The following is a 22,161-nucleotide window of genomic DNA, read 5'->3' as shown; positions in this document are numbered from 1 at the left end:
GAAATGGGAATCATTATTTATCAAGGGGATCCTCTCTCTCTGTCTTTAACTGCTCATCTCCAGCCTCATTTAAGGGCCCGTCCTTCTCTGCCAGTCACTGCAGTGTGTGGTCTTCCAGACTCTGCACTAAGCTGCTTTATTCACATTCCATACCTATGTCCTGGGTAATTCCTATCTAGGTGCTGGTGAATTCCAAGTCTGTATGTCCATCCTTGATGACGGCCCAAGTGCTAGATCTTCGTTTGTATCCCCTGCCTGCCGGACGTCTCAATTTGGTTGACCCTGGAATCATTAGATTCAACATGTGTAAAATCGAGCTTACTTTCTTGAAGGCAGCATAGGGATAAATTGTGGGCTCTGGAGTCGATTGATTCTGCCATTTACTGGAGTCGTGGCCATTGCTCGTGTGTAAAATGGGGGAAAGGTGGCACCTACCTCACAGGACCATTGTGAGAGTCAAATGCGAGTCCTCAGACCCAGGTGTAGAATGACTCTTTCGTGGATGTTGATACAGATACTTTGTATGTACGGTCTTGTTTGATGAGATGGATGTTTGTCTTCTTTGAGGGAGGGCTTGTTATTTTCTTCAAAGTCTGTAAAAATTAAGTATCCAAGGTTAAATAACTCATGCTTAGCCTCACAACCACTAGCATTTGTATTCGGACCAGTTGACCTTTTAGCACAGCCTCTTGGCCGTGAAGCTTGGCTTCCCCACCCACTGTGTGACCCGGCCAGAAACCTGAGGGTCATCTTTGACTCTTTCTTTCCCATCACAGCCTCCAGCAAAATCCAGCCCATTAGCAGGTTCTCTCAACTGAACCCCTGCGTATCAGAAGATACTGGCATTTCCTTATCCCAGTGATCCTGGGTCCTGCCTCCATCATCTCTTGTTTCCGTGACGACACAGGCCTCCTGATCTGTTTCATGGCTTCTCCTCTCATGTGTTCTCTGTGGGCTCTCTAACAACCCTGTTCCAAGACACTTTTCTGCCACCTCAGGTACAGAGTCCTCAATATAACTTCCAAGGCCCTGCACCGTGTTGAGCTTCACATCTTGCCCCTTCCCTCACAGGAAGCCAAGACCTGGCTTTATTGAGCTGCTGCATCATGCACGAGTAAGAATGGCACAGCCTAGGTGGAAGTTCCCTTGGGAGGCTTGCCTTGATTCTAGGTGCTACCAAATTCTGAGACCAGCACCCGCTCGGTGTGTTATAACCCTTTGTCCTTCCTCATCCTGGCTTGTGACACACTGGGTGTGCCTCTCATGTTTATTCCGCTGTCACTTACAGACTGGGAGCCCCATGGAGGCAGGGACATATCTCCCTTCCGGACCTCTGTATCCCCTGTGCCTTGCACAGTGCCTGGCACTGTGCTCAGTAAAATACGTAGGTGCCCAGAGTGTCACACTGGAGATGAAGCTGTTAAAACTCACATTTCATGACTTTCTGAGACCACACAACTCATTAGAAACAGTTGCAGTGGTTTGCAGCACAGATTTTAATACCAAACTGATTCAAGCCCTCCCTCTGCTACTTACCTCATCTAAGCCTCAGTTTCCTGTTTTATAAAATGGGGATGAGACCTGCTACGGTTAGGAGAACAAAGTGAGGGTATTGCATGCTCAGTGCCAGGCCAAGCACCTGCACGTTGTAAACTGTCTGGTGATAGGTTTTCATTCAAACCTCTCAGAGCAGCATTTGCCTTATGACTGTGCCCTTGTGACACTGTCAGAGCAGAGCGACATTGTCTGCTGATGGTCACATTGAGCTGATGTTCACAGAAAGTGTAAATCAAGAATAAAGACAGTTCTATTAGGAAAATCCTCAGGTTTTGAGTGTTTTATCCGGTGATTTGATTTGATTTGATTTTTTTGACACTAATTATCTCTAGAAAGACTAAACTGTACCGAAGTCTAAAAGTATGTACTAGGAAGCATTCCCAAGGTTCTGTTTATCGTTATATAAAAGAGAACGATCATACATGAACTTAAATGAAACCCTGTATCAGCTTAGCGTGATGGCATATGGATTGGGCTCCAGAAGTGGCAAATACCTTTCATATACTATATTTATGTGATTGATTTCTCATGGATGGCGGTGCCTATAATCCACAGATCACTTTCATTTGATAGAAAGATAAATATAACCCTAAATGATAAGTTTCAATGAAGGATTTAATATTCTTATTATATATCACAAACTGGAGCATTGCTCATAAAATGAACGACTTGAGGATGTTTTGGAAGCAGGCTATCGTGGGTTCAAGCCCTGGTTCCACCATATCTTACCATCATGACCTTGGACAAGTTCTTTCAGACCTCTGAGCTCTGGGTTTCTCATCTGTTAAATGGATCGGGTACTATGTGCTATCTTCAGGATTTGCTGGGAAGGCAGAGTAATAAGCAAACGTGTAAATCACTCAGCATTGCCCTCAGTTCTGCTTGCAAAACCCCCCAGAATTACTCTCAATTTTAGCCCAAATTAAATTGGTAACAGATCTATTTGAAAATTTGTTAGCTCATTGTAAAGGTAACTGTTGCCAACCTGGATTATCTTATCCAAGAACAGTTGACTGATGAATTTTTCCATAGTTCAGCTTCTTAGCTGTACTTGCTATCCACCACAACAGGAAAACGTTTAAGAATTACAGTTCATGCTGTTTAAAAGGTATAGTGAAACCTTGAAGTAATTCAGTCTAGTATTTGAGAAAAAGTCAACTTGTTATCAGTATTTTAGCGAGTTGTTTTAAAATTCCCAGTGACCTAGCCCCCTTTAGTTTGCTACCACTATGGTCAATCTGTTCATAATCTCTGTAGCCCCCATAGCTCCAATGTCATATAACCACTAACTACAGGAGGATCTCGAGAAACCTCCATACAGTATAACCATTTATAAAGTAGTAAAAACATGAATTTGACTTCTGTGGGCAATTATGGTTGGTACTTAGTTATTATTAGTGCTCTAGTTATCATGGGAAGTGTGTAAAACATAATAGCTAACTCTTTGGAGAATTTACTTCAAGAAATGATTGGAAAATGTGATCTGTATAAGAAGACGTTTCAATTTGTGCATGGCTACTGGCTTTTAAGTACCTTACTGTTTTTCTCCTGATGTTCCCACAGTTAATTCTTTTCTTAATTGATGTCTGTGCTCTCTCTCTCTCTCTCTCTCATCTCCCTGGCAGTCTTTTCCCTATAAAAGGACCCATCTGTCTAAGGTAGAGATTTTCCATTTTTCTGTACTAGTCAGTGGCTAGGCTGCATGGGGTGGGCATGCTTCTCGTTTAGAAGTCTCCTTTAACTCTGCTTGTCCCGTACAGTGGTGTTTTGTTTGCTTTCCTTCAAGTAAAATATGTTCTTTTCAGCCTGAATTCAAGCACTCCCAAAGTATGTCTAATTTATAATCATAGTCATAGAGCAAAGAATACATTTTAAACTTGCTAACCCATAATGATTAAAAAGCGTACCTGACAAACCAGTGTTCTTTGTAATATGTAACTACATATAGAGAATAAGAGAGTGAAAAAAGCTCTTTCAGAAAAGTGACTCATTTTCATTTGATTTATTAGACTTGAATTTGAGCGGCAACAGCGTGAAGAACTTGAGAAATTAGAAAGTAAAAGGTAAGCCACGTGGTAGGAGTCATAACACCACAGAGTGGGTGGGTGCCTGTGTTGATGTCCTAGGCTGAGATCACCTGTGTCTGTGTCATCTCCCTCTGGCTCCGTGTCCATCATTTACACGTCTGATGACTGTAGCTCCTTTCTCTTTAGCTGGTTAGTTTTACTTCACGTTTGAATTTTTTAAATAGTTCATCTTCAAATACTTGTGAGATGGGGGAGTAGAGTCAGTAGGCAAATTTAATACACTCTTTAAGTGTAATACATCAAATGTAGACTTGTTTAAATTTAACTAAAAAGTATTTCTTCCTTAATAATATCCTGAGTTTTAAAAAAGCCGAAAGAATGATACTTCCCCTTCTTATGCCTCCTCACTTTTTAAACATCTTTCCTTATGTTGATCAGCCATTTGTATTTCCTTTTCTAATCTGCCTCTGCATGTTCTCAGCTCCCTTTCCTTTTGGGGGGTGTGTGTGTGTGTGTGTGTGTGTGTGTGTGTTTAATTGATTTGGAGAGCGTTTTTTATATGTTCTGATGTAATTCTTTGATAAAACTAAGTAGTTTTCTTTTTTTTCCTGTCCTATTTAACAAGCCAAGAAATGGACCAAGGATAGATATTAGAATAGAAAGTAAGGCCGCAGAAAATCTACACCCTGGGTATTTATTTTCTAGAATGTGGAGTCTGGATATTACAGATGAATTAGTTGAGCTCACAGCATCATGTACGATAGGTCTTTGGTGGGTCAGGAGATGGAGGCCGTGCATCCGTACTCTGACATGCCCTGTATTCTTGCTTTGGAGGCCACCCTGACCTCGAAACATTGACTTAGCACCCAGTGGGGACCCTTTGCTCTCTAAGACACAACATGACATGTAACCACCAGAATCAAGCGTTCAAGTATTCTAATGGAGATTGACGTTATTTTCAATGTTATGCATTAATAAACTAATATTTTGGATCATTTGGTGATTACCATTTGTCCTAAACTAGTGATTAAATAGCGTGTAGTTATTTGAGCTGGAACAATGAAGTGTCGATTATCTTGACTTTGATATTTGACCCTGATGAGTTGAGGACAGCATAAGCATTTTTATTTAATGTCATTTTGTAACCGAATTTCCATTGAGTTTTAGCCTTTGGGCTGAATAAAATTATTCACATTTAAATTTAAATTGGGCATGCCTCTTTCTCTTTGAGCTCAGGGGGCTTTAAAAATTATATCATGCATAACACATTATGCTTATAGGTTCTGCAGAGAAATGATAGCAGAAGCTACTTCCGGAGATTAGGCAAATGATATGTTGGACAGTTACAGAGTAAAAAAATTAAACAGCATGCTGCTGGATATTAAAAGGAAAGTGCTGTTCTCTCTTTTTTTTGTTTTTTTTTTTTTAATTTAGTGAAGGGTGTGTGGTGTATGTCCATTTCTAGGAGGTATCAGTTTAGGGAGAAGTTAGAGCAGCATTTGAACCTAGCGCTCAAATAACGACCAGTCAACGATTTGCATTTCAGAAAACTCATAGAAGAGATGGAGGAGAAGCAGAAGTCCGACAAGGCTGCGCTGGAGCGGATGCAGCAGGAGGTGGAGACGCAGCGCAAGGAGACGGAGATCGTGCAGCTGCAGATCCGAAAGCAGGAGGAGAGCCTCAAGCGCCGCAGCTTCCACCTGGAGAGCAAGCTCAAGGACCTGCTGGCCGAAAAGGAGCGGTTCGAGGAGGAAAGGCTGAGGGAGCAGCAGGAGACTGAGCTGCAGAAGAAGAAACAGGAAGAGGAGCGCTTTCTCCGCGTCCGGGAAGAGCTCCAGCGGCTGCAAGAACTCAACAGCCACGAGAAGGCCGAGAAGGTTCAGATATTTCAGGAGCTGGAGCAACTCAAAAGGGAAAAAGAGGCGCAGTGTGTCAGGCTGGAGCAGGAGAGGAGGCGGCTGGAGGGGCAGGAGGAGGAGCAGGTCCTGCGCGTGGCGCTCCTAGAGGAGCAGCTCCGGGAGAAGTGGGAGCTGGTCTGGCTGCCGCGGCTCGGGGAGGCGCAGCGCGCGGAGAAGGAGCGGCAGGACCTCGAGGGCATCCGCGCATGTCTCCTGCGGGCCAAGGAGGCCTGTGCCGAGGGGGACGGCGACGGCCGGGAGCTCGAACGGGCGCAGCTGCGTTTCTTAGCGTTCAAGCGAAGGCAGCTGGCCGCGCTGACCACCCTGGAGAAGGAGCTGGTTCAGCAGAAGGAGCTCCTGAAAAAGGAGGTGGAGGAAGAACGTGAAATCCTGGAGCGCTTAAAATCTGGCAGCAAGGAAGAATCGAGGTTGTTGTTCAAGAAGGACGGTGGTGCCGCAGATGTCCCCCACGCGGCTGGAGATGCGGAGCAGATCAAGCCGGCGGAGGGGAGGCTGCAGTGTAAGGAGAGCCAGCTCCAGTATCTCCTGCAGCATCATTTGCCGAGGCTGTTGGAAGAGAAACAGAGAGCCTGCGAGATCCTCGACCGAGGTCCTCTCGGCCTGGACAACACTCTCTACCAGGTGGAGAAAGAGATGGAAGAAAAAGAAGAGCAGCTCGCGCAGTACCAGGCCAGCGCCAGCCAGCTGCAGAAGCTCCAGGCCACCTTCGAGTTCACGGCCAACGTGGCCCGTCAGGAGGAGAAGGTGAGGCGGAAGGAAAAGGAGATCCTGGAATCCCGGGAGCAGCAGCAGAGGGAGGCGCTGGAGCGGGCGGTGGCCCGGCTGGAGCGGAGGCACTCTGCCCTGCAGCGGCGCTACGCCCGGGGCCTGGGGGCCGAGGAGCGGAGGCCGAAGCCGGCCACCTTGACCGCCGGCGGCAGTGAGCGGTCCGGGCTCCGGGCCGGCCTGGGGGCCGAGCAGGAAGCCCTGGAGAAGGACCGGGAGAGGTGAGCCGAGCCCGAGGGGACGCCTGCCACACCCTCCGTGCCCCATGGCCTTAACCCTCGGGCTGTGATGGCGCGGCTTCTAGCCCTGGTGCTGTGTCTCTCACTGTTTTTTGAAAAAGTAATTCTGTAGCCTTTATGTTTTCTGATTCACTGGCAAATTCTTAGCCTTCTTTTCTTTTTCCTTAGGATCCTTGGTTTAGAGTCACTGGCCTAAAGTTGGAAAAAACACACAAACTAAGCCCATGTCTGTTACCTCACTGACCTCTGACTGTGTGTTTAATATTTGATAAACAGGGAAGACTGAGAAAGCTTCCAGCCGGATTCCCCCTCCCTCCTTCGCTGCTCTCCCCAAACCCATTCCCTTTCGTTGACTCCTTTTCCCTCTGCCGCCCTTTCCCTCCCCTTCCTCCCTCCCCCCCCCCCCCCCCCTTCCCCTCTCCCCCCTTTCCCCCCCCCTTCCCCCCCCCCCCCCCCCCCCCATGTCTTCTCTGGGACCTTGACCAGCACTTGTTCACAGGTTCCATAAACAGTGATTTCCACACCTGGCAGCGAACTGAAAAACACCCCTCCCCCCACCCCTGCTGATTCTCAGTGTTTGAGAATACAGAGGGACACCTCGGGATTCTGTATTAAAAAATAAACAAGCAAAGCTCTCTAGATGTTCCAAACATGGTGGTCTATCCAGGCATGTTAGGTCATGATTCTCTGATGATATTTTCGATGTTGTGAACTAGGGAGTAGCGCTGTTTTCATGATAAAGGAAGAATATTTCTCTTCCTCTACCTGGTGCCTGTCACCTTGCTTCTCAGAAGTAGGATCTCAAGACAAATAAATACATGAACTGGGGGATGCTTTTTCTGCTAACCCTGCAGACACGATGCCAAGACTCAGAGAGACTGGCGGCCGCCTATTGTGCAGACGTCATCGGATTTGGTGTCCTGCAAGGGGGCTTTGTGCCCTTCCCAACCCCTTCCTGCCCTGCTGGCCTTGGGCAGGCTCTTCCATCTTGGGGCCGCAGTGTCCTTACCCTCATGAGGAGGGCATGGGCCTGTGTATTTTCTTTAGTTCCAGACCCTTTGGTCTGTTGAGATCTTAACTGAAGCCCAGGTTACGGGGACCTGGAATGCTGCCCCCTCCCCAGGAGCCCTCCCCTCACAGCACCTCCCGAGGGGCTGCAGCAGAAGCCCGGAGTGCTGGCCTCTAGGAGCCCAGCTTGACATTGGCAGAGGCCTGGGATCCATGCTGATGACGAGGCAAGACCTACTGGGAGGTGTTGCCTGAGCCCGTGTCCACCATCTTGCCTGAAAAGGTCAGGACAGCCTCCTTTCAAACAATCTGCTTAAACTGGATTCTGTTTACCAAGCTCTCCAGTAATCCCCCCAGGCAAAACAGTGACAGGTGACAATTGAAAACCATAATGCTGTGACTTCAGAGAAATAGGTCTGTGGTTTAAGAAAATGATTGTAGGTACCTTATGTAAATGAAATTGCTGGACAAAGCTCCAGCCCCAGGAAATTTACAGCAGTGGAGGGCACGCTCTCTATTTGTATCCTGCTCTGTGCAGTGAGAATGCAGCAGGGGCTTGGAGCCTGATGTCCTGGCTTTTGTCAACCGGCTTCGCTCCCTGGCCATTTAGTGTTAATACTCGATTATAGTGGATACACTGTAATGATTTCCCGATGTCAGCTTTTCTCCAGAAGCCACGCAAAGGAGGCTTTTAGCTTCCTGTGTTTTGATGGAGTAGACTTTGCAAAGCCCTAATTCAGGCCAGCAAATTTTGAGTGCTTTGCTCTGGCTTTGATGGTCCTGCAGCTTTCTGGGGGTACTGGTGTTGTGTCTTATTATCTCTGGGTTCTCATGGCTGAGCCAGGGGCCCGCTGTGTACCCTGAGCTGACCTCTTGTGAATTTCCAAAGTGCCAAATATCAAATTCACGTGGAGCCAGATTGGACCCAACGGTGCACTTGGCTTTCCCTGTCAGCTTGCTTTGTGAGCGAGATTTAATCATTTTCTTTCTTCTTTCTCCTTGATGGTTGATGGGACAAGTGTCAGGCAGTTAGAAACTGGTAGAGTTGCATCTCGAATCCAGCTTGTGCCCACTTTGTCCTCCTGTCTGCTGACGACAGAGCCACTGCTGGGCAGACCAGTTCTTCTCGTGGGCTGCGATCCTTTCCATGCAAGGCCCTGCTGTCCCTCGCCATGTATAGAAATCCTGCTCAGCCTTCAGGGTCCCACTGGCGCCTCTTTGCTGTGTGGAGTCCTTCCCATTGCCCAGCCCTGAAAGATGTCTTTGAACAACTCCGTAGGCATCATCTTAATTACAAACATTGGCCACCACCTACTTGCATTGGCTCATTTTCCTTACCATCTTTGAGATTCTGTGTTAACCTTGTTCCCTGGTTCTTTGCCCACCACCTGGCCCCTGACATCACTTCTCTGTGCTCAGTCCTTCCTCCTTCAAGAATACTGCGTGCTCTGCAGTCTGGTGCTCAGTAATCGGTAGACAGATGAAAGGCTGAGTTCAGCTGGGCATTGTCTCCCGCGGACCCAGGAGCTCCTACCCTGGTGATCCCATAATCACATTTCCGAGAGCCAAGACCTTGGCTTTCACGTTCGGGATAGAGCAGTCAAATCACTGCTGGCGACACCAGAGAGCTGGCAGTGTTGTGGCGTGTCAGCACCTGAAACCAGACTCTCTGAATTTTGGACCGGAAGGAATTTGGAGAGACTAGTTGACTCTCTCATTTGATACATGAAGAAATTGAGACCCAGCTGTCATTAACAGTGAGTGGGCTGCAGCCCCTAGATGGTTCTGTGGGCCAAATTTACTGGCAAGTTTGGCCCTCTAGCCTGATGGCCCTGGATTCAGTCGTGCCTGGGCCAGTGGGAGACCAGCCATACACACAGTCGACCTTACATTAGACGTATCATCTGTCGTTGGAAAGAAATGTTTGGTTCCACAGCTCATGGTTTATGTTATTTCTCTAGATGCTCAGCCTGCTTTCCTAGGTCTCTCTCGCCTGTTTCTGTTTTCCACACCCACTGCCTTAGCCAAAGCGGATTCCTGGTTTTTGTGGCTTAGTCCCTTTGTTTCTGCACCTGGAAAACCACCCACTGTCATTTCCAAATGCCAAATTCCCACTGGCCCGTGAAGACTCAACTTAGAACTGCCTTGACCATGAAGGTTCTCCTAGATTGGCAGTTTTAAAGAATTCTTTAAAGCAGAGATCTCTTTTGTCAAATAGAAATACTTATTGGGATCTGATATGTAGGCTACAACCAACTGTTTTGTTGAAGCTGGGTTTGGGACTCAGAATCCTGCACATCTAGCTCTGAGGATTTGCTGAGCACAGTGGGAATATCTTTGCGCTTGATGGTAGAACTCTCTCCAACTTTTGGGTGCCTGTAGCACTTGTCCTGCTCCGCTCTTGTGGCCTATTATCACCTTATACCTTGTCTTATAGGTATGTGGTACCTTTTCTACTGGAAGGTAAAGCTCTTTGCACAGTTTTGGTCTGGATCTCCCATGGTTTCTAGGGAAGATTCTCAGGAGATACTGTTAATGAGTGAATTCACATAACTTCCATCTCTGTAGGTTAGAACATGAAATCCAGCAGTTGAAGCAGAAGATCTGTGAGGTCGATGGTGTTCAAAAAGGGCATCGTGGGACCTTGGAGGGAAAACCTGCTTCTTCCAGCTTGCCATCCAGTGCTGAAAAGTCTTACCTGGTCCCCCTGATGGATGCCAGGTACTGGACATTAAACTGATGGCATGCCTATTTCTGATGTGATTTAATGACTCACAGTACCTTATATTGGCCAGTTTGCATATGGAGGGCTCTATCAAAGGTGATAAGCAGTACTTGTCCCCACGACATGCTTTGTCCTGATCGGCTGCTCCCTGGCCCGTGGTGGGGTGAGATGTCATTTAAAGGGCCCAAGACCTGAGACCTGACCAGCCAAATCTAAGGAATACTGGTGCAAGTAGTTTGTGTGAGAAGGTAGAATTAAAAGGTTCAGGGAAACCAGTTCATCCAGAAAGAAGTGATACAAGGCTAGGTTGAGAGGAACAAAGTAGAGTTAATTGAATTTTACCAAGAAGGACCTTGTGCTGACAAAGAATTTATAGAAGCCATAGATTACAAATAGATGAAGTCTGTCACAAAGACTGTACCAGTATATTCAGAATGATCACGAATAGCATAAATACAAATCTGATGTTACTGTAGGAAAATGATTTTCAACTTGGGTGGCATCATGAATTGCCCTGTGGCTCAGAGCCCTCAGATAAATCAACCTAATCATTCTTTGCCTGTAAGAAAATTGACTGTTTTTCTCAACTCCATCTAGGTCATGGGGACATTTCAAATTGGACAGTCCTGAGCCCTGGCTAGTAGGAGTTAGGTATTCAGATATCAAAATGTACTCAGAATGGCATGAGCCTGTATGGTCCTTTAAATCTAGGTCTGCATCTTCTGTGGTGCTCATTTAAAATTTAAGGTCCAGGGAGATTTGTTTCTAAGTGGCCTTGGTTCAGATTCAGTTGCATATGATTTTCTTTACTGAAATACTGAAAGGTAAATCCTGCATTTTATTACCCTAGCTCCATTCTTTGGGGCTGTTTTACCTGTAGTACTAATCTCTTTACCCAGCATATCAGAAAGTCATTTAGTCATGGTCAGTAGTACAGAAATGTGTGTAGGATTTTGCATGGGCTTAGAAAGATGCAACCAGATTTTTTATTTTTTAGTGTGCTAAGATGTAAACATGCAAAACACTTCATTTAAAATAATCCGTCTAATTCATTGTCTGTAGAACTGGGGCAGGGAGCCTAGAACTGAGAAAGCCTTGCCTTTGGGCGGCCTGAGCCACTAGAAAGATTTTGATGGAACCCAAATTCTCTCTTTCCCTGGTTCCTCTGGGTGGATGGCTGTACTTCACACAGTTTCCCCTGTATCGTATTGGGTACCAGCTGTTTTCCCTGTATCGTATGGGGTACCAGGTATTCAGTTGACAGCTGTTTCTGGCTTCAGCCATCTTGACCCTCCACCAGGCATTTTGAAAGGTCTAGAGACCTTTAAAATGTGGTGTCTCATGGCCGGGTGCAGAGACAAGACAGAGCAGGAATGATGTGAGACATTGTTCCATCCAATAGTGAAGGTCTGTGGAGAGTGCATCTACTTTTTGTTTTTCCTTTTAATCCTCTGAAATGACTTTGTGTTTTGTGAGAAATAAGAATCATCGTTTTCTGTGTGAGGAAACGGAGGCTCGGTGAATGAAGTGTTGGGTAGTGATGCCTTCTGAGACCGCAGAGTCATCTGGAACCCGAGTCTGCGACTCTCCCCTGTCCTGCAGCAGAGGTTCCGCTCAGGACATAGGGAGGGATTTGGATGGGATCACTGAGTCTCCCTTCTGTTCCCAAGATTCGGTTATTTGTCCAGGCCTCTCTTGTTTGGGGAAAACCCAGATAGTAAACACATGGCATTAGATTTCTTCAAAAGTTGACAAATGGTCCAGATCCTGAGTTGTGATTACATTTGGCATTTAGAACGAGAAGGTTCCCAGCCGCAAAGGGCATGGTAACGAAAAGATCTCAGAATGCCCTGTGTGGTTACAAGCGGTCACGGACCCCCATCTCTTTTGCTTCCAGGATCAGTGCTTACATTGAAGAAGAAGTCCAGAGGCGCCTTCAGGATCTGCACCGTGTGGTTGGCGATGGCAGCGGTGCACCTGCCGAGACCGTGAAGGTGAGTGAAGGAGCAGGTGATCTGGTTATTCGTTTTCAAGATGACCTTTCAGTAAGGAGCAGGGGTGGGGTGGGGGGTGGGGGGGTCTTTTATGTACTGTTTCTCAGAAAATTGAGATGCAAAATGTTGTAGAAATATTAAATATTGCTCGGGTGGAGCTTAACAGCTTATAAATAGTATTAATTCAAGAATAACTTTATTTAAAAATTTTGAACTTCTGGGGGAAATTCTTAAGTGAATATAAAGTTTCCTGAAGTGCTTTATTTACCTTGTTTGATTTATAAAAATTCTACACGTAACACCTTTCTGTTTTCTCCAAAAATATAATCAATTTCCATAAGTATTTAAATTCACTCGATAAATTATCCCAAGTAGAAATATAATTTTGCCTTTGAGAAGATACATACTTGTGACAAGCTGATTTTTATCAAAATAAAGTCATTTCATTTCTACCCTGCAAATTAAGAAGTGTCCTGAGGAAATTTGCCTTTAAAATTGTTCTTCGAATTTTAAGATTAGGAATAAATGGTTCAGTTCCCTTACAGGCAGATGTATCGATAGAGTCCCGTTTACCTTGGGAATATAAATTCTCAAGAAGGGTTGTCATCGTGGAATGACAAGTATGTTTCCTTAGAATTTTGTTCTCATAAATATTGTAATCAAATCATTTTTTTCCCTCTTTATGAACATGCTATAATTTAATATAGAGGGCTTTTATTTTCTTTTCAGGATAATGAGAAACTTCACAATGGCACCATTCAACGTAAGCTAAAATATGAGGTAGGTAATGACTTTTCAGGTTGATAGGGTTGCCTTAAATTACAGCATGCTTGTGTGATTAAATTTTCTTAATGTTTAGTTGCGTAATTAGAATTTCAAGGTCCCAGTGAGATTAATGGCTAATAAGCAAGGCAAGCTATTATATGACTTAAAATTAAATAGAATCCTGCTGGTTGCAAACTGCTTTATTTATTTATTGTTAGGTTTTTAGGTGTTTTTTTCTTTTTGCAAACTACTTTGACTTTGTTTCAATGGCGTGTAGCTGTGGTAGAGGCCCTTTGCCCAGTTTTTCATTCGTAGCAGTATCCTTTCCCTTGGTCTGCATTTAAAAGATTGAATTATATAATCAGAATCAGGGGGTTTGGAAATGAAACTGGGTACTTCTCGAGGTTTTAGAAACCCTGCGTGTTTTATCGACCGCATTGGCAACGGTGCAGAGGAAATACTTTTGGTTGGGTAGCTTATTTCTCTGGTGGGTTGTCAAACCAAGGTTTGTTTGGGCATACGATTTGTAAGGCTTTATCTGTATTTTCCTCGGCTGAGGGACTTGTCCTTACATACACTCCTAAATTAAAAAGCAAAGAAGCAAAACTACAAGGTGGTGGAAATCTTACATCACTGAACAGAGAGAGCGGCGGAGAGGTGGGTGTCCCATGGGAGACTGGCCACCACCTTGCCCTCCATCCCAACCATCCAGGAATGACACTGTCTTCCTGTGGACGTCCGTTTCCTCAGCTGGTAACCTTGTGAAGAGAAGGACATTGCCTTTCATTTCTTTGTGTCCACGTGCCTGGTCTGTTGCAGGCTGGCAGTGAACCTTTCATGGTGCTGGTTTGTAGATATCGTTATGACCATCTCAGTGGGGCAGTTATAATGAAGGATTCCAGTGAAACAAACCAAGAGGCCAGAGAAACATGCATGAAGTTGGAATACTTGTCAGTTTCTGATTTGCATTGTCTGCCCCGATTACTCTTACTTGCCCATTGGAAAATTGCATCAAAGGTCTTAGGGTCTATTTTAGAGTAAATAAAATACTAGACCAAAAAGTGGATACTGTGGATCAATCCCTACAATGTATTTTGATCAAAATAGCTGGCGACTTATAAGATATGAAATACGGAAATTGATGCTTTGTGTGTGAATCAGGTCCTCTATTCTGAAATCATGAATCAGTCAACACGAATGGCTTAGGCTTTCGATTGAGCCTCTGCATTAATCCACACGATGAAACCAATGCCCGCAAGAATCTTCATGTGGAAAAGAATCGCAATAGGTGCCACAGCCCCATTTCACCTGTTTTTGACAGAAGAGCTGTCTTGCCCCATTGCTGTCCAAAGAAGTCACTGACGCCCCCGGCCGAGAGGAGAGGAGGAAGGTAGACCAGAACCACCACTGGATCCGGCCCGCGACCCAGAGCATCTCAGGTCCCTCTGCCCCCTCCTCAGCGCCAGGCGGAGGGGCCCGCCAGCGGGGGTCTCAGCCCTCGGAGCCCGAGCCGTCGCACAGCAGCGATTGTAACAGGGGCGGCTCTCAACCAGAACACGTCGATCTAACTAAAATCTCTTTTCTTAGCGAAAGCAGCACGAGCGGTGAGGGACATTTTCAGGGTGAGTCAGAAAATTTCAGTGAACCGACGACCCCTGAAGGTGAACACAGCCCGGGGGTCATGTCCAGCTGGACTTGGCTGCAATGCGCATCCCAGGAAGTGTCCGTGGACAGCGGGAGTGAGCAGACCAGGTAGAGCCAGCTCCTCTGCCTCGTTCTCTCTGAAAGTGTCTCAGGCCACAGCGTCCCCCCCGAGGGCTCCGGCCTCCGAGCTCTGCCAGGAGCAGGAAGCCAGGGAGGAGGTGGTGGCCAAGGCAGTGAGCTCTCTGGGGTCACCCGTGAGTGTCAAGCCAGAGGGAAGCAGCGGGTTGGGATCTTTTAACCAGTGGGTCTCAGACCTTTACAGAGACACCAGTAGCCACCTGCTGCGGGCGGGCACACGGGGAACCTGTGGGACCGTGGGGGCTCGCCTCCCGTGCAGCAGCATTCATCGCAAGGCTGCCGTTTCTGAAACTCTTACCCCTGGACACGCTCTTGGAGGCACCCGGGGTGTCACCAGAAGCTCATTCTTTTCCCGAAGAAGCTTAGGTTGGCAGCAGCAGGGAAGGGTCAGGGGCCGTCGGGCGGGCAGGGAGCCTGGTGCCCTACAGAGCCACAGCTGCCGACTTTCCAGGCTCCTCGCCGGGCTCCGTCTTCTGCCTGGAGGTGGAAGGTGTCAGAACGGGCTCTTTGCTTAAGCAGACACTCGCGCGATTCCCAGACCAAATGCTGAAGCTTCCAGAGTGCCCTTTGAAAGGCTTCCTTGAGCTGGTGGCCGGTTCCCTACCAAGACTTTGGGCGACACGAGTGAGACCCAGCGTGTGTACTGGCTCGCTGTCGCCAGCTGCGCGGAGCCTGCCCCCTGGCCCGCGTGTGAGCTGCTGCTCCGCTCAGCCCTGTGCACGCTGGTTCTGAATCCCCCAGCCTCCGTGGGACTGCTCCGCGCTCTGCCCCTCTCTGGGCTACAGGAGGTTCAGATCGGCTTTGGTGGGCAGAGCGTTTCACTCCTGGGCTCTGCAGAGAGTCTCCTGCTCACCGTGCTTACCTACAGCAGACACCTCTGTCAGTAGATGTGCTGGGACCTCCTGTGTGTCCTGACGTCCGAGGCCGATGCCGCCGCCTGCGCCAGCCATCCTTTGTTCCAGCAAGATCTGGTCCAGCTTTCCCTTGATTGGAAGGCGGAAATCCCTGATTTAGTTTTCGTGAACGGAGTTCAGTTGTCATCCAGGTTCCAGAATACCCTGGTCGACCTGATTTATTTCCTTCACGGAAACCTGGACGTGGACGCCCCGTCTCTGGTGGAGGTTCAGCTCTTGCTGTACACGACGGTCAGAGTCGAGGGTGGCTCTGGCCCAGGCCACTGCTAGCCGCTGGTCCTTCTCAACACCCACGTCGCCCTGGTGAGGGAAGACCGCGTGTTCTATCCTCAGAGCGGCTCTCCGAGCTCGCCGCCTCCAGGGACACGGTTTGATGTGGTCAGGTGCCGAGCTTTAAGTGAATTCAGGTGTCTTGTTGTCCCAGAGATGAAAACAGCATCCACCATCGAACTCGTCTTCTTCCCGAAACTCACACCCATCAGATTCAGGAAGCAGTGCCGCCCAGCACCCTCAGGAAGCCCAGAATGTTCAGCTGTGCACCAGCACCTTGTGTCCGGAGGGCGGCCGCAATGTGGCCCCTGAGGTCTGGAAACCGACCCTCACCTCTCAGGATGAGGCTCTGTGGCTAATCGCACACTTGACAAGGCTCTAGGGAGGAGACCTGTGAAAATACTCCATGTATTTTTTGAGATCTTTCATAAAATAAACATGATGAAAGTCATCCAGGGCTATGTCTATCTTAGTGTAGGTAACTGATTTGAAACTGGAAAAATGCAGGCCTCTATAAATTGAAAATGTAAATATTTTAAATATCGCCACTGAACTAAAAATAGGTGGTAGTAGAGCACTGATGAAATGTCTTTATCACCACCTTGCTTCACTTTCTTGAACGTCAGCCTTGTAAATCGGGTCCTCATTATTTGTGAGGTGCTGGAAGCATTTCACATTGTGCTCATGTCGACCTGTGCTTATGTGCCTTGGAGTCTATTTCTGCTGGACACTGGCAGGCGGATTTGTGCTGCCTGAAAAGATGTCTGTCTGGTCTGGCAGTGACCCTCTCGACGTCCTCTGTTGGCCAAGGTTAGGACAGCTCTGCCGCAGAGCACGTTAGTGACACATCAGGCTTCCCTGGGGGACCTGGGGGATTACAGCGCCCTCCCCTCCCTGTAACATGTAGGATGTAGGCAGCGCCCCTGCCCTGTGGGGTCTTCTTCAGGGCATTGCCTTTTCCCTCCTCCCTTCAGACTCTGGACTGTTCCTTTCCAGCCTGTGACTTCAGCTCCTTCCTCGTTGGCTTAGCTTTGACTGCCCTTCCCCTGGGCCACATGCCCCCAGTGTGCCAGGCCTTCCTCTGAGCTTTGGTGGTCCTCTCCTAGAGAGACTCTTAGCCCCGGTGTAACTTCCCAGGCTGCCGTGCGCTATCTTATCAGATAGAGACCACGTCGATGGCATCCGGCGCTTCCCTGGATGGGAAGACTAGCTTCTCCTAGTCTCTCTAGGAGAGTCCCTTCCCTCCCGCCTGCCTCTCAGCTGCCTCACCCTCCTTCACCTCCGACCACGGGGGCCTGCTGGCCTCGCTTCTGAGAGCAACTCATGACTGTGTCTGCCTCAGGTCGGGCTCCTCTCCCCACTGGTACCACCCGGGAGCCGGCTGCCCTCCTCCTGGAAAGAGGCTTGAAGCTGGGCTCTTCAGAAATCTCTCCCTTCTCTGGTTGACCCCTTCCTTTGCCCGCACTGCTGTTCACATGCCTGTGCGGAGTCGGGTTACACGTTTTGTACTGGTGTTTTACTACATCTGACCCTGGGTTGCTCCGCGCACCTTCTCCTGTTTCTCAGTTATGAATGTCCTACTAGCTTCCAGAGTCTCAGGAGGAAGGGGGCCACCTCCCCCTGGCCGTGTCCTTCACTTCAGCCAGGGTCACGGCAGCTGCGCTGCAGTGCGTCCGTGCTTAGCGACTCGGCCGTTCCGCTAAGGCCTTCGTTTTAGCCTTGCCTGCAGGGGCCACTTTGTGTTCTGGTCAGATATTTACATAATGTGCAATATAATGTTGTAGTCCCCCTTCACTTCTGTTCCTTGTCCGTGATAGGGCCAGTGCCAGGGCTGACCCTTCCAGGGACTGACCATCTCCCTTTGGTCAGGAAACGCAGGTCTTCCCTCTGTTCCCCATCAGCGCCGACAACAAGCTACTGAACTTGCTCCAAGTTTCCAGCATTGGTTTTCCTCTCCCCAGGTTCTGGGGAAGTGCGCAGGGAGAGGCAGGACCCGGGAGAGTGCATCAGGGTCCACACTGCTGGCCGCAGCCTGGTTTGCGGTGGCCAAGAGGAGCTTTTTGTCTTTTTGAGGCGGTAGAATTCAAATGTTTTTACCTTTTCATGTGGAGCCTGTTTTTACCTCTTCAGCAACACCCTCCACCCCCGATACACACAGACACACACACACATGCACCCTATTGCCTTACACATGGAGGCTTTTGAGTCTGTGGTAAGGACATTATTACAATTAGTTAGCTTGTCGCATGCTTGGCTGGTGGATCTTCTACCACAGAAAAAATTTCCAAAATGAACCACAATAGTCTTCTAATATCTTATCAATAATATTTCCCCTAATTTAAATTGAGTATTTTCTCGTGTGTTCTTGATAAGAAGAACGGAATGAATGATCATGAAGAGTGGAGAGAGTGGAGTTTAAGATGTCAGCAGAGGGATGCCTTGGTTGGAAAGGAAACAGTACATAAGCAGTCCAAAATTTTAACAGAGTGGTACGTATTAGACAGACCTGCTCGTCCTCATAGGTAAAGAAGCAGAATCCTACTGTGTTATCGATGATGTTCTTTAATATTGTCCGTAGATGGAGCACGCAGCGAAAGTGGGCATTGCATACAGATATTATCGGTTATGACTTGTTCAGTCTGCTTTATGGTCCAAGTGGCCCGAGATGAGGGCTGCATTCTGCTCTCACTACAAAACAGAAGCAGCCGCCTCTGGGCAGTTCAGATTTCACGTGTCACTTCTTTTCACCTAAGCATACTTTTTACCTTGAGATCAAATACGGTCCTGATACGAGAATTTGATTTGCCATCATGAAGTGAGTATTAAGGTGGTCGTGATGCCTGGAGAAGCCAGTGGAGTGGTGTGCGTGCCCTTGTCCTCCGTGGCTTCAGTCCTAGGGCCTCTCTGGCTCACGGGCTCATTTTCGGGTTCTGAGCTGGGACACTGCTGCGGCGGAGCAGGCGTGGCAGCCTCAGCGTCCAGCCTGAAGTACCGTCTTCTCAGTTGTAACGAGTTCCTGTATCAGAAAGAAACAGGTTCATACACACTTTATTATGTGGCATCTTGCACTGTCGTAGTATAGGCGTAAGCATTCACATGGCGGAGCTTGTTAATGCGTTCTAGACAATACCTCTTTGAGGCCTTTTGAAACAGTGATTTCATCTGAATTTGATTAAAATCCATTTTGCTCACAGCTGCCTGTTGTGCAGACTTGTGGTTGACAGGGTGAATTTATTTCGTCTTTGTTGAAAAACATTTCAAAACAGTTTGTCTCCCTGTTCTCATTACTTAAAAAAATGCGTGTGCATCCTTTGGAGAGAATGCTTACGCCTTCCAGTGGTAGTAATTACAATAATTTTTATTTACATTCTTTAGATGAGTGATGAATTACAGTTTTGAATGATAAATAGATTAGAGCACTTTTATTAATGCTTCTCAGATGGTCTTGTTGGACAGACCAGTTTCTAATGAGGTCGTCTTGTTAATTTAGTTACACAGCTTCCACTATTCACTTTAATTGATACTGCTTCCTTCCTTAACGTATCTTTTGTGATAGATGTCATATCAGTCAGCTGTTGCCACATAGCAAGCAACCCTCAAAATTTTAGTGACATACCAAAAAAAAGCTTTTATTTCTCACTAATGGTTTGCAAGTAAATCGAGGCAGCTCTGCTTTAGGCTAAGGTCATCTGCAGGTCAGCTAGTTTGGTCTGCACCACCTGCCTCATTTTGGATCTATGTGGAAGGGGCAGTGGCCGTATCATGTCGATGACAGAAGCACGAAAAGGCAACCGTGCGTCATGTCTGCTAACATCCCCTTGGCCAACGCAAGTGACACATGCAAGTCCAAAGTCAAGGGGCAAAAGGCAGCGCACACTCCATTCACCACGAAGCCATGGCAAGAACATCTGCTGCTCCTCCTACGGCTACAAGGGAGAGAGAATTGGGACCACACCCAGATGTATTGGGTCAGGGTTCCCAAGGTTCTAGTGAAGATAAATTCAGATAAAACCTGTAGGACCTCTCCCTTATGGAAGTAGAGTCCTAGTTACTAGTTGAACTTATTTTCCAGTTCAGTCTTTGCTCGACACCTCCACAGGCTGCTCATCACCTGCCTCTGAAGCAGTTTATCCATTGGGATCTGCTCTCGTTGTTAGACCGTCGTTTCCATAATCTTCCTTAATGTGACCTCCATCTGCAGTCCGTCCATCTGTGGCGCCCTCAGTCACAGAGTAGAACAAGTCTGTTTCACAACTGTGTTATATCACAGCCCTTCCAAGAACACAGTGCGCTCTCTCTCACCTCCTCGGGGTTTTCTTCTTTTTTTTTTTGCGGTACGCGGGCCTCTCACTGTTGTGGCCTCTCCCGTCGCGGAGCACAGGCTCCAGACGCGCAGGCTCAGCGGCCATGGCTCACGGGCCCAGCCGCCCCGCGGCATGTGGGATCTTCCCAGACCGGGGCACGAACCTGCGTCCCCTGCATCGGCAGGCGGACTCTCAACCACTGCGCCACCAGGGAAGCCCCAACGGGGTTTTCTTCTTTACCTCCAACACTCTTCGGTCCCCCTGCAGGTTCTTACAAAACACAGATTCCAAACCACCACCGTCCAATCTCTTTTTAAGGATGCATCCTTGTAATTTATAAAAAACCTCCTTTATAAGGAATGGAACGGAATACAGTTGGTGAGAAGGAAAGAGATTCTATTATAAATCACTACTCACGTTTTCTTCTTCTGCCATCTTGTTAAAACCTTCTGTTGCTGAAGATGCAGTGGACTACAGCTGTAACAGCCCTGACCACCCTTTATATTGTGGTTTACAGTGTGCAGAGTTCTTTCCTACGTATTGTTTCTTTGGAGCCCCACAGTGATCCTCCCAGGATGGGCGAATTGTTGTCGATTTCCATTTTGTATCTGAAAGGATCACTGATTGGGAATTGGAACTCAAACCCAGACCTTACTCCAGAATGTATGTTCTTTCCACAATGCCAGGGTCACCTTCTGGTCATGGTTATTCTTGACATTGCCTGAATACATTTTTTTGTTGTTGATTTGTTTTTTTTCGTAGGAATGAATAATTGATTGGAAGAACTATTGATTTTTTTCTGACTTGTAACTTTTTTTCTTGGAATTTGTAGACATTAAATATTATTTCTCTTTTTATGAGTTTTGTTTTTCAAGAATCGCCTTACAAGTTTCTTTGCAATTCCATCGTGTCTTCGTACGCCTTATGTCTCCTCTTTGCTCTCTACATTTTAGCTCTTACAGAAGAAAAGCCTGGGTATGATCATTGTGGCAGTACAGTACAGATAACCGTGTGTGCTCGAAGTTGCTCCTTTAGTTGGAAGATTAAACAGTATGCTCTACAGAAACCTGATAAAGAGAATCTCCCCCAGTCCCCTACCCCCACTTCAGTTTTGCCTGGACCTGAGAAATCAGCACAGTTTGAACCAAAACTAGGGCTCAGCAGAAATCAGTGACTGATGGTGAGTGGTATTTTTCTTGGGTCATTAAAGACATTGTAGAACCAGGAGGGAGATCTGCTAGTTTTCCCTCCTCAGGTCCTCAACTGCCTAGACTCATGTTTGGTAACGAGAGCCACATGACAGCTACTGCCACATTCGTACTAGACCTGTTATTTAGTCTTTTTTTAAATCATCCATCTAACGATGGGTTATCCAGAGACAATGACCATTAAAGTTCTTTTTGGTCTAGAGAAAGATGGGAACATTTTTAATAGCTTCAGGCTGAAACATTCATCAGATCATTCAGTATTTCCAAACCTTGAAACAGTGTTGATCAATCAACTCAAATCTACATGGATGAAATAATCTACTTTCAGTGAGAATCACAGATTCGAATTTACTGGAAGGCCAGTAAACTCAGGATATTCCACAAGCATTTATATCCAACACAGTTTGTCATTTTCTGGGTAATTTATCCTTGATAACATATAGATACAGATACATATCAAAAGGAAAGAAATACTCCTTTATTTGAAAATCCATATTTCTGTTTCCTGACGTGCGTCTTTTAAACTCACTTTAAAATGAGATGCAGTTCATGGTGGTTCTACATGTCGGGCTGTTGTTAAGTCCTGACCCTGACCTGGAGCAGGTAGGTGTGCCATGTGTCTTAGCAAATCCAGGTCAGTTGTAGGTACTAAGCCTTCAAAGTTGGTGTGGGACTAGCCCCGGT

At 47.1% G+C, this 22,161-nt stretch overlaps 1 protein-coding gene across 3 annotated transcripts in view; it reads left to right on the top strand.

Moving 5' to 3' along the window:
• Nucleotides 1–22,161, top strand: part of KIF16B (kinesin family member 16B) — a 293,377-nt gene that overhangs the window by 179,140 nt on the left and 92,076 nt on the right. For all 3 annotated transcript variants that reach the window (XM_029220041.1, XM_029220042.1, XM_029220043.1), the window contains exons 18-22: nucleotides 3,567–3,620; nucleotides 5,131–6,489; nucleotides 10,084–10,236; nucleotides 12,138–12,234; nucleotides 12,964–13,014. In XM_029220041.1, coding sequence (XP_029075874.1) covers nucleotides 3,567–3,620; nucleotides 5,131–6,489; nucleotides 10,084–10,236; nucleotides 12,138–12,234; nucleotides 12,964–13,014 — 1,714 coding nt within the window. The remainder of the gene's footprint in view (nucleotides 1–3,566; nucleotides 3,621–5,130; nucleotides 6,490–10,083; nucleotides 10,237–12,137; nucleotides 12,235–12,963; nucleotides 13,015–22,161) is intronic.

Source organism: Monodon monoceros, unplaced genomic scaffold (assembly GCF_005190385.1).
Source record: "Monodon monoceros isolate NGI ecotype Baffin Bay Population unplaced genomic scaffold, NGI_Narwhal_1 Super_Scaffold_13, whole genome shotgun sequence".
NCBI classification, from domain to species: Eukaryota; Metazoa; Chordata; class Mammalia; order Artiodactyla; family Monodontidae; genus Monodon; species Monodon monoceros.
This window is presented reverse-complemented; position numbering and strand designations above follow the sequence as displayed.